This window comes from Doryrhamphus excisus, linkage group LG23 (assembly GCF_037039965.1).
Source record: "Doryrhamphus excisus strain RoL-2023G ecotype Guam linkage group LG23, RoL_Dexc_Guam_v1.1, whole genome shotgun sequence".
NCBI classification, from domain to species: domain Eukaryota; kingdom Metazoa; phylum Chordata; class Actinopteri; order Syngnathiformes; family Syngnathidae; genus Doryrhamphus; species Doryrhamphus excisus.
Genome location: NC_136379.1, coordinates 4,623,830 through 4,636,949, shown reverse-complemented (window position 1 = coordinate 4,636,949; position 13,120 = coordinate 4,623,830). Strand labels below are relative to the sequence as shown.

The 13,120-nt window shown below is 45.2% G+C and overlaps 1 protein-coding gene across 1 annotated transcript in view; it reads left to right on the top strand.

The window, feature by feature from the left end:
* Positions 1-372: 372 nt before the first annotated feature.
* LOC131105977 (complexin-2-like) overlaps positions 373-13,120 on the top strand; it is a 63,662-nt gene continuing 50,914 nt past the window's right edge. Inside the window, exons 1-2 of the mRNA XM_078788480.1 lie at positions 373-577; positions 1,558-1,666. Coding sequence (XP_078644606.1) covers positions 1,636-1,666 — 31 coding nt within the window. The 5' untranslated portion in view covers positions 373-577; positions 1,558-1,635. The remainder of the gene's footprint in view (positions 578-1,557; positions 1,667-13,120) is intronic.

The window sequence follows — 13,120 nt, the reverse complement described above, 5'->3', positions numbered from 1 at the left end:
TGCAAATGTTGACATCATTTCTCCATCCAACATTGCCCCACATGCTGTTGTTAATTAAAGGCCTTCATTAACAATGATAATATCGCTTCAGATGTTTGGTATTTTGTACGAAGTTGTGCAAAGTGGGTGCTAACACCTGCCCAAATGCAAGCGGACTGTAACGGCCAGAAGTGGACCTGAACTGTTCAGTATGCACGTTGAACTGGATCTGCACTCAGCCGTGAACGCCCTGATAAACTGAAAGGTCTGCGCTTCCTGTATCAGCGGCCTGAACGTTTGATCTCCATCATGTTGGGAGGGGGCGGGGCCACAGATGATGGGTCGTTAGTGGGACGTTTCCCTCCTCTTCCCGCCATGCGATCCAGTCTCTCCATCCTGTCACGGTGAGAACCAGCACCATCTCACCCTCTTCCTACACTCCTCCTCCTCCTCGCTCTCTCCGTGCGTGCAGGAAGCAGCAAGGACGTCCTCCTCCTCCTCCTCCTCCTCCTTCATCTTTTTCTCCTGCAGACGATGCGAAGGACGAGCTGCTAGGACAACTTCGACCAGGCTCTCTCTAACCGCGTGAGGCTCGCAGGTAAACCGTTGTTCGATGCCGCTTTTGTGGATGTGCGTGCGGTCAAGTGGAGCTGTCCACTCGCGGTGGTGCTGAAAGCGTCGAGACGAGGAAGTGCACGAGGCTGTTTTTTTTTTTTTCCCCCTCTCTCCCCTTTCCAAACCGATACAACGCTCGATCGCGTGCACGACGAGTGACAACCACTGTCGTCACGCACGCGCACGGGCGCCCAAAGGTGTCTGTCTGCCCCTCAACGCCGTGCACGAGCCCGGCTGTGCGCTTTGAGAGGCTGCTCCGATGCAAAGTTTGATCCGCACACACCAGGAGCGTAGGCGCGCGCGGTCCGCGTGCACGACGAGGACTCCCGACGTGCACTTTTTCCCCTTTCAAGTTAATGCGTGTTGACCTGTGCACGCGTCCACGCACGCAGAGGTCAACACGCACATTGACGAGCACATCTTTTTGGTCTGGCTGTGTTGCTACTTGTGTGCTAGTTGTGTGCTAGTTGTGTGCTACAGCATGTGTAACTTATGTGGGCTCATTATGCGTTGGTGTGTGCAGGTTGTGCACTAGAGTGTGTCATTCGTGGGGGGGGGGGCGGGGGGGCTGTGTGTACTGATTTGTGTGCAATGTGGAAAACAGGTTGTATTTAAGTTGTGTGCATGTTCATCCCAGTTGTGAGGTGGTTGTGTGGGCAGATTGTGTGTGGGTGTGTGCTGTTACTGTGCTAGTGTGTGCAGGTGGTGTGTGTGTATTGTTGAACTGGAGATTGTGTAGTGTGCTGTGTTGCGTTCCCGATGTGTCGCTGTGATTGTTGCTTAGAGTTGTGTCATTGTTGGTAATAATAATTATAATTAGCATTATTTTTATAAGTATTATTACACAAGAAGGACACTTTGGTATAATAATTCTAATCCATCATTGTTAACAATATTTATTTTTACATAAAACTATTTTATTATGCCACTTTCAATATAGTAGACAATTAATTTCTCTTCCAGATCTCATCACCTCTTCTTGTCCCTAACCTGTGAATGTGACATCGCTTCGACTAGGCAGGGAATAAAAAAGCCATCATCATGAATTTCGTAATGAAACAAGCTTTGGGAGGTAAGATTTCCCTTTTTTATGGTGTGCAAAAAAATGGTGTTTGTCAGCTTTTCCTTGAAAGATATTCCTGCTACTTAAATGATTTTGGTACCTTCCGGGACCTTGACACTCGCTTTAGTACTGCTTGCATGAGCACCTCGCTCACGTGTTGCTGGGGCCTCCCTGGGTGGACTTTAGACCAGAACTGGCTACCCGTTCCAGGGTTTCTGAAATGGACTGGTGCAGGTGCTCTTATCTGCACTTGCTGAGCGCACATTTCCCACCTGAAGGGAAACAAAGATAATTAAAACTGCAAGCAGTGATGAGCGGGCTCGAGCACCCCGACGCGCTCGGGGGTACGCGCGGGTCGGGGGTACGCGCGGGTCGGGGTCGCGCGCAGCGACCGGACGGGCGCGCGGACGCGCCGTACGAAAAACCGCGGCGAGCGGATAAGCGGTAAGGGAGTCACGGCACTTGCAATTTTCCGCCAGGAGGGGGCGACAGCGGCGGCGAGGCGGGTGCGCGGTCACGTCCCGTCCGACACCGCGAACCGCCATGAAAAAATTCACGACGATCGGACCACGCGGTAGGTCCTTGCGGCGGATATACGTTTCCGCCTGTGGGTGGCGCTATAGAGTGGTTGGCCCACACGGTAACGGACCAGAGGGTACCCCGAACCAACAGAAAAAATTAGGGGCCGATCCGACCGTGCGTAAGGAAGTTACGGCAGATATACATTTCCACCAGTTGGTGGCGCTATAGCGTATGTACACACACAGTCATAGACCAGAGGGTACCCCAAACCACCAGAAAAAATTTGGGCTTGATCCGACCATGTGGATGGAAGTTACGGCTATATACATTTCCACCAGTTGGTGGCGCTATACAGTGTATGTACACACACAGTCATAGACCAGAGGGTACCCCAGACCACCAGAAAAAATTTGGGCCTGATCCGACCATGTGGAAGGAAGTTACGGCTATATACATTTCCACCAGTTGGTGGCGCTATACAGTCTATGTACACACACAGTCATAGACCAGAGGGTACCCCAAACCACCAGAAAAAATTTGGGCTTGATCCGACCATGTGGAAGGAAGTTACGGCTATATACATTTCCACCAGTTGGTGGCGCTATAGAGTCTATGTACACACAGTATAACAGACCAGAGATTGACCCAACACACCAAAAAAAATTTCAAGACAATCTGACCATGAATCAGGAAGTTACGGCAGATATACATTTCCACCAGTTGGTGGCGCTGTGTTTAGAACATGGCTTCTGGAGCATTAGGTGCGTCCTGTCATGATAGACGTCTCCACCGAAAATCATAGTGATACGTGTAACGGGTGGCGAGGGATAATGAATTGAAACTTCTAGGTGGCGCTAGTGTGTCAATTTAGATTGGTGTCACATGGGAGCACCACCAGGGCGCTCAGGCCTGGATTAAGGCCTCACGTTTAAGATTTCAGCAGCCTGTGACCTTCTGCAGGCAAATGATGACCTTTTGATGGTCAATGGCGAAGGCTGACCATTCGCCGTGGCCACGCCCCCCACATGTGCTTTACACACATCATAGTCCATCAACTGACATCATCAGTCTGTCAGTCAAACTGTGTATTGACTTTGATGTACATTGCTTCAAGGCAAGGCCAGACACCAGGCAGGGACAGATATGAAATGGTCAAAGTTTGGTGGCGTGCCACGCCCACATCCTATGGAGCGGCCCAAAATCCTTCGCAATTTAACGTGGGCCATCCGTCTAGTGTCCGTTGATGCAACAACGGACTCATTCGGTCAAACCCCCTAGGAGGAGTTCGTCAAGATACGACCCATACATCCGCCCCCAAATGGCCGCCGCCACCTAAAATGGCCGACTTCCTGTTGGTTTTAGAACATGGGTTATTGAGACTTTTTTGTGCGTCCTGTCACGAGTGATGTCTCCTCCGAAAATCATGCCGATACGTGCAACGGGAGGCGAGGGATAATTATTTTAAAACTTCTAGGTGGCGCTAGTGAGTCAATTTGGCTTGGTTTCATATGGGGGCCACACCAGGCCGCTCAGGCCTGGATTCTGACCCCCCCTATGAGTTTTCAAGCCCATGCGACCTTTTGCGGGCGAATGATGACCTTTTCTATGTAAATGGCGAGGCCTGAGCATTCGCCGCCAGGCCACGCCCACCACGTGCACTTTTCCTGCATCATGGTCCATCAACAGGCTTCACCAGGCTGTCAGGCAGTGACCTTGTGACCCTGATGTTCATCTGATGAATCTCCTGGCAGAAAAGGCCTCATGTAGATGACACGCCTTTAGCCTGTCGCCAATAGGTGGCGCTGCGACGAAATCAGGAAGTGACCTACGGGGACCTTCGGGGCGGGGCCATGATCACATGTACCAAGTATGATGAAGATCTGACCACGTGGAGCCAAGTTATTCACGTCTACAGTTACGCTCAGCGTGCAAGGCCCGGACATATGAAAATGGGCAAAATTTGGGGGCGTGCCACGCCCACATCGTATGGAATATCCCAAAATCCTTCGCAATTTAACGTCGGCCATCCGTCTAGTGTCCGTTGATGCAACAACGGACTCATTTGGTCAAACCCCCTAGGAGGAGTTCGTCGAGATACGACCCCAACTTCTGGCACGAAAAAGGCCGCCGCCATCCAAAATGGCCGACTTCCTGTTCGTTTTCCAATATGGGTTCTTGAGACTTTTTGGTCCGTCCTGTCACGATAGACGTCTCCACCAAGTTTCGTGACGATAGGTGAAACTGGTGGCGGGGGCCAATTTTTTCAAAAATTAAAGGTGGCGCTAGAGAGTCAATTTTGGAACATTGTTTTCGGGACCCCCACCAGATCGAAATTTTCGCCAGACCTGACGCGCTTGCAAAATTTGGTGAGTTTTCGGGCATGTTAAGGCCCTCAAAATGGCCGTCCTTTCGTCAGAATAAAAAACGGAACGATTACAATAGGGCTTTCGCACTGGTCAGTGCTCGAGCCCTAATAAACGGAACGATAACAATAGGGCTTTCGCACTGGTCAGTGCTCGAGCCCTAATAACCACGGCTTGTAATTTGCTGTCTTTTCATTCTAGAACAGGAACTGCAATCACTCCCTGGACGTGACGTTATTATCATAGCGGATCCTCCAATAAAATCAACCTGTTATCATGTATGAATATGTAGATGGATGGGTTCAAGTACTTTGTGTGTCTTTAGAGAGTGTTTATGTCGAGTACAGTGGAGTCAGCCTCCTTAGCTCTGTATTAACATTAAATGAGACGCAGTTAAAAGTAGCGTTTGGGGAATAAACCATAATTTATTTAACTCCTTTACCAGTAGCTGACCTCGGTGCTTTTAGTTTGGTCTCATCTCATGAACATAAACCACCGACCGACATGACCAAGGCGACATGCTACTGGGCAGTTAGCATTTGAAAAACTGAAAGGGTCTAATACAGTGGTTCTCAAATGGTTTGGCAGACATTTTTCAATTCAAACTTCTTTAAATTATAAAAAATTATAAAACACAACATGAACTGCAGAGGTGAGACGCCATCTTTCTCTTTTTTGGGGGGAAATTTAGCCCATCATTCACAATCCTTATATCAAACATGAACATTTCTTTCCCTTTTCTGTGCGTTCTAGTGTGAGAAAACTAGTTAATATAAGCTAGCTAACAATTGAAGTCATGGGAAATACCTATTTTAAAGGCAAAGCCCTCACAAAAATTCACCAACAGTGTTCTATTTACATAAATGACTCGTATATTAACCAAGCTACAGCGATATTACCATGAAAAATGATATCTGGCAGACTAACACGACGCCGACACTAGCCTCTGTCATTCACACACTGAAGATTGGACACCTAGCTCTCAATTTCGCGGCAAAGACTCAACAACATGCTCGTTTGTCATTGGCATTTTTTACCGTCTTGTGCTGGAAGACACAGCCATCCCTAGGACAGCGGCCATTGTTGTCGCTGTATCTATGCAGCTGCTGCTGATGGAATTAGCATAAGTATGTGTATCAATGCGCTTAGAAAAGAAGATGCAGTATCTTGATGCATTTTCATACTGTAACTATTACTTATCAGTGTACGTGTTCATGCTTAACTACAACATGTATATCAAACCATGCAGCGTTAAGTTTTTCTTAAGAGGGCTTCATTGTCGAAATAGGTGTGTCCCAATGACGCGCATTGTTAGCTAGCTTATATTAACTCATTTTCTTGCGTTATAATGCACAGAAAAGGGAAAGAAATGTGTTTCACATAAGGATTGTGAATGACAAAGTCCCCAAATGTGCTCCTTTAAGGCTATTCTTCACCAGCAGATATCTGCAACTGTGTCAGACGGACGGCACGTCAAGTCATCCATAAACATGGTGTAACAAGTGAACAGCACAAACGTGAGGCGCATTCACGGACATCACGTCAAATAAGTTGGTGAAAATGCTCCATCGAGTGGTTGCAGTTCACCACTAAAAAGATGAGGAGAAGAAGAGGAACGGGATTTGGGACACTGGCAAAATGTGCACACTCAGGACAGTGTACTGATTGAAGTGCACTGATGGACGTATTCCATTTGAGACACAGCTATGGTGTCACATTTGTGACGGAAATAACAACAGTGATGTTCCAGTGTTGCATTGGAAGCGGACGCTGTGTAAGAATACGCCATAAAACATGTCGGCGTGAGTGCAATGTGATGTTTATGTTACTGCTCAAATCTGGAAGGTCTTTGTGCGTGCAGCGTGGCGTTCTTCGTCTCACATTTTGTGTATCGTGTGTGTCTACGGGTCGGTACAGGCAGTTGCATGGTCGAAGGCGTGTGTGTGTGTGTGTGTGTGTGTGTGTGTGTGTGTGTGTGTGAAAGACTCACAAGGAGAAACAGGCCGATTGATGCAAAGTTCAAGCTTAGGAAGAGTATTTGTGGAGAAGTTCACTTCCCTTTCGTCTAACTAACGAGTTCCGAGTGTGCCGTGGATTAACTGTCAGGCAATTATCTCACCCTCTTGTGAGCTACCGAGCACAGTCACACTCCATCTGCTCCCACCCGGCCCCACATTTGTATTCCATTGGTCGTGTCTGTGACGGGCAAGGTCGCCTCCCCTCCGCGACTCGGGGACCCTCCCCGGCCCGCAGTGCAGCTCTTCAGGTCCTGAAGTGTTTTATGTCAAGGGAGGCTAGGAGAGCGTCGGCTGTGTGTGTGTGTGTGTGTGTGTGTGTGTGTGTGTGTGTGCGCATGTGAACAAACAGCTTGTGTATCTGCGACTGCAGTGCTGCGACACTATGCGGCTGACAGCTAGGTGACGTTCACCTGTGGGGGGGAAAAAAAAAACGGTTTCAAAGGATTCGTGCTATGTTGCATCTTCTGGTAAACTTTCATATTTAGGTTTTTGATAAAAATGTCAACGTGAGAAGCAGATGCCTCATCAAACGTTATGAGGTCCCCTGTGCATAAAAATAGGAGAAAGTGGAGCTGCATAGCAATATAATGTCACACTGCAGAGGCACAGTACTTTTGGAGTTTGTGGTCATACGAAAGGTAATATAATAATATAATAGGGCGGCACGCAGACCTCACAGCTAGGAGACCAGGGTTCAATTCCACCCTCGGCCATCTCTGCGTGGAGTTTTCTCCAGGTACTCCGGTTTCCTCCCACATTCCAAAAACATGCTAGGTTAATTAGCGACTCCAAATTGTCCATAGGTATGAATGTGAGTGTGAATGGTTGTTTGTCTATATGTGCCCTGTGATTGGCTGGCCACCAGTCCAGGGTGTACCCCGCCTCTCGCCCAAAGACAGCTGGGATAGGCTCCAGCACCCCCTGCAACCCTCTTGAGGATAAGTGGTAGAGAATGAATGAACAACTACAGTATTGGCTGCATGGCAGACAAGTGTTAAGCATGCAGGCCACACAGCTAGGAAACCAGAGTTCAATTCCACCCTCGGTCATCTCTGTGTGGAGTTTGCATGTTGTCCCCATGCATCCGTGGGTTTTCTCCCACATTCCAAAAACATGCTAGGTTAATTAGCGACTCCAAATTGTCCATAGGTATGAATGTGAGTGTGAATGGTTGTTTGTCTATATGTGCCCTGTGATTGGCTGGCGACCAGTCCAGGGTGTACCCTGCCTCTCGCCCGAAGACAGCTGGGATAGGCTCCAGCACCCCCATGACCCCTGTGAGGAAAAAGCGGTAGAAAATGAATGAATGAACATAATAATATAATACTATATAATACTACAGCTATCTTACAGGTGAAAGCTAATTGACTGGCGTTTCTAGTAGGCAGAGCTAGCTGACGTCATCTGCAGCAAGTAGATTTTCTAAAGTGAAGGATTTGTTTAATTTCCTTTTCAACAACAGCCTCTGTAAGTAAACAAAGGATGGATACGTTCCATTTGGTGAGTAAAATGCATTCTACGTCGTTGCTGATTGGGCTGGGAATGATGTGAGGCATTTGTGGAATTGGGTTCATTTAAAAACCTGACTCGTGTCATTTATCGTAGCTACTAAATAAATATCTAATGTAATGTGCCGTATTACTCCATTTCCTGTGTATTGTGTATTATGATGTATTGATGGCTGAGGCGTCATAGTGACAGCACTAAGATGTTTGGTAATTAAGGTCGGACACCAGCAAAGTGTGAAATTCACGACTTGCCGCTGTTGTAAACAACCCATGCATGCATGCATAACACGTTAATGAGGTTTGGACCTGTATTTTTAGTGTACTTAGGTGTCCTCCCCCAAGACTACTGCTGCATGCTTGTAAAGCCTTGGGCTGTATAGCTCATTGGAAGAAAAGTGGACAAATGACAAATTGATTCAATCTGCAAGGCAGGAAGAATGATGAGTACAGCGTGTGTGTGTGTGTGTGTGTGTGTGTGTGTGTGTTTCTGGCCCTCATGGCCTCCATGCTGGTGAGAATTTATCACCCATGGCATCAAATGTACTTGTAAAAGCCGCCTGCATCCGTAACCCACAGCTCCTCCTCCTCGCCAGGCCCCGGGAGGAAAAGGATGATGAGGATGAGATGAAACGGGACAAACTGCTTTTTAAAAATGTGCGGCACGTCGTCAGCCGAGGTTGTACCGTTAACGCTGTTAACGGAGCATGTTTTTTTTTTTTCCTCCTCGGACTTTCTCTGGCATCCTCGATCCGTCACTCACTCTTGCTTCTAAGCGCCTCATCATGGCTGGTGCTCCCCCATCCCTCACTTCTCTGTGCCTTTCTTCTATCCCGGCACAACCCCACCCCCCTCCCTCCCTCCCACTGCCACCATTACTGTAAATCTGAAGGGCGAGGCGAGGAAACCTCAATCAGAGAGGCACCAGGGAAAAGTGTGTATGTGTGTGTGTGTGTGTCGTCAGGCCTTGTACAAAAACGAAGAAAAAGGGGATGAAAGCACACACTGAAACACTCAAGATTGACCGTTATATTTATATATTTATATATATATATACATATATATGGTCACATACAGCATCAAATGCAGACACTACCATTTGGTGGCAATCAGCAGCAGTATCGGTCATGCTGGGGGTTGTGGGCCTCAGCAGCCTGTGACACAACAACAAGTAAACAACAAACACAAACTTGTGTTTTTACACCTCGTAAAAACATACAGTCTGTTCTCCAGAATGTTCACATTCAATAAATAGAAACTCTTGTTATGTGGAGACAGTCTCTCGTTGATCGCAGTTAACTGGTTCCAGACCTGACCGCGAAAAGTCAATTTTTCAATATTCATAAATTGAATAGTTTTGTAGTAGAAGAGCATAGAAGTACGTTTTTAAATACATTTAATAATAATACATTGTATTTGTATAGCGCTAACATTTTCAAAATACTCAAAGACACTTTACAGAAAAATGGAGTTGAATAAAAACAAGTAAACAGTGTAAAACACAGTTAAAACATGAGTAAAAGTGGGGCGGGGCACATGATTACCATGATTAGAGCCCTGTAGACATGAGGATGAAGGACCAAGTAAGAAGCTCAAAACCACTTCCACACTGAATGGGAAGAGAAGAACCTGACCGTGAAAAGTCAATTTTTCACTATTCATAAATTGAATAGTTTTGTAGTAGAAGAGCATAGAAGTACGTTTTTTTAATACATTTAATAATACATTGTATTTGTATAGCGCTAACGTATTCAAAATACTCAAAGACACTTTACAGAAAAATGGAGTTGAATAAAAACATGTAAACGGTGTAAAAGATACGTTAAAATACAACATTCGTTCGTTTATACACAGTTAAAACATGAGTAAAAGCGGGGCGGGGCACATGATTACCATGATTAGAGCCCTGTAGACATGAGGATGAAGGACCAAGTAAGAAGCTCAAAACCACTTCCACACTGAATGGGAAGAGCACTATCAATTACACTATGTCATGTCGGACTTTGCAACCATGGCCGCAGTGCAAGTTGAGTTAATATAATGTAAGGCTATGTCTCATCAGTGCAATATTGCTGACGTCGAGTGTCTGGAATACTATGTAATACTTGTTTCAATATTTTTTGACTAATAATAGTCCATTGTCAACCACGAAACGGCGATCCTTTATTTGTTAATTTTTGAGAAAACGTAATCGAGAACTGTGGCATTCATCTTACAAACTATCGCATTTATGCCTTCATTCATACTGCTAGCACTCGTGCAGCCCCGCTACTAGCACAAAGACGCTTAATAGCCGAGAAGATGCTCACTCTCTTCTTCTGTGTTCATTTCATATATAGCCAATGCGTTCAGGCACGTGCAGAGTGAACCCTCTTGTCGTCCATCCTGTGTAGCAAAGAGAGATTAAAACATGGCGCTGTTCGATAAATCACTATACCGTATACATTGTTACTGACGCATTTACAGCTAATCACAGTAGTTGAAATCCATCCATTTTCTGTACCGCTTATCCTCACCAGGCAGGGTTGCAATCATAATATTCATTATGGCAGTAAAGATAATTACATATAATTTCTCAATAGTTGTTTACATAACCTGAGTACCAGTAATATGTGAGTTGAAATACGTAGCTATGCAGCGTTCATTATGACACACAGTTCATGTAGCATTTGCTATCAAACATTATCTGTATGCAAGAATGATTATGTAAAAGACAATGCAGCCGAAGTTCAGGCAACATATTGAAAATGTTTCAGCAATGGGCACATTTTCCAAATCATGAAATAATACTTCTGGAAATGGAAGTGTGTAAAACACTCATTTCTACGGTGGAGTTCACGACACAAAGCAAAGTCGTCGAACAATTGACTGTTTTTCTACATAAAACCTATAGTCTCACCATTATTAAAATCTGTTTAAATGAATGTACCACATGCTGTATTATTGTGCATGCTATGCTTTATTAGCATTTATGACTTATGTCCGATTTATGGTGAAAAAAACATTTTATTTTTGAGGAAAAAGTGCACAAATTGACATTTTCCTGACAAAACTAAATGTAGAAATCCATAAATATGCGGGGTTCTACTGTGTAACCAGTGCAAATTAATATTTTGAAGAGTTTATGTGCTAAGCATGAACTCAGTGTAGCAGTTTCACTTTTTGCCAAGTGTGATGTGCTGGTTTTAGCAGAAATAATTAATTGGTAGGTTTGGTATTTTTTAATTTTGTGACAAAGGCTAAAATTCAATCCAAAGTAGATATGCAAATAAGTCATACATAAAGTATTATCTGTAAAAAATAAAATAAAAGCTTATTTGTATTCATCTTATTATGATTAGTTGGGCTATTACCTTCAACATGTCAACGTTTTCTTACTTTTACATTTTTTGCTGTTTTTTATCGCTGTTTTGCTAAATTTAACAATAAAAAAAACAAGCATTACAGTACTTAAGCGTCAACTGGGGTAGCTAACGTAAATGCAGCTTACCACAGTGAAGGTCCTAATTAGCCATGGGACATCCCCATCCATGTGGCTGAAGGACACTTTGTGTTCTATATGTGAAGGTCACAGAACCAGTGTGGGATTTCAGTCGACCTTGAGGCCAAGCGTGTCCTTTTGACTGAGTCGAAGCCCCCTCAGCTTCTGGATGGTGAAGCTGAGGGGATCGGCATTAAAGCTAATTACGGGCCAATATCGATACCGTCAATGGGCGATCGATGGAAGTATGGTAAATACAACCGTTAGTTATGCCCAATGTTGTACAATAACAAGACTGTGTATCATACAGAAATGAGGGTCCCACTGCATTGATTTGTTTTAGCGCGTTTACTGCACAGAATGTATAAAAAGCCAAGGCCTTCCTGGAAAAAGCAGTGATATGAAGATAATATAAGGAAGGATATCACTGCAGCTGAATGGGCTTTCAGGCTTGTTTTAACACGGTTAGTTTTCTAACGCACATATAATACAACAAACTCACCCATTTAATCGAATTCTCCCTCCTCTTTCTCTTCTGGCTGCCTTTCGAAGAGCAGAGACCGGGTCTCATACACGCACAATCACTGGTTTTTGTCATATTTGATTTAAAGAAGGTAAACATGAGATTTGTGTGCAGCGTTGCAGGGCGAGGAGTGAGACATCCCGCTTGTTATTTATCCCTGTCACTTCTGCACGTGCTCAGACTCTTCCAAGCAATTTTCCACCGTTTCGGCCAGTGCTCTTTAGATTCCCAGCAGCGGCAACAGCAGCAGCACACGGGAAGGCGGCCTACCTTACACGCTTAGATAACATGACATCGGCTTTAAATAACACACGCTTCCTGCCGCCTTTCGTGGAGAGAGCCTTTTGCGCATGGGTGGCCAGCCAGGCCGACAAAGTCAAATGAGATTCTTCACACTTTGCTGGCTTCGGAGCCGACGCAGTTCACTAGAATAAATGTTTCACGGCCAGTATCAGCCCATTTTAATCGCCTTCACAAGAGGGTAGGCCGTAAAATCCTGATGAATTGATACGCAGTAATGATAGCCGCCGCTTTTTTGACGCCCCCACACTGCACAGCATGATGCCACAGTGCGTCGACCAAAGCCCACCCTTGGAGAATCTCTAAATGTTTCACTGAAGGCTGAAGAAGAAAACGTCAGCCTGCCAATATATGAATTGCTCTTTAACAGCGATGACATCATTGTTAGAGCTTGTCCTTTTTCCATTGGTTTCTTCCGAACAGGCTTTCAATCGTCATGCTAGTAATGCATAGAACACAATGAGGGATAGGAAGTGTGTTGACCAATTAGGACGGTCACAATAATTTAATCAACTAACCGCACAATAAATACAAAACAAACTCGATAATTTTGTCTTCCACTATATATTGATATGTGCATGCGTGTTAGTTTTTTTCTCCTCTCTCTACCAAACAGGCTGGGTGACAAGAGGGTTCACTCTGTGCATCTGCCTCAACAGTGTGTTGATTCCATAGTAGAATGAATGGAGTGAATTTAACCCTCCTCTCATAGCCAAATAAAAATACACGGGAACGCGATCTGATGTCAATT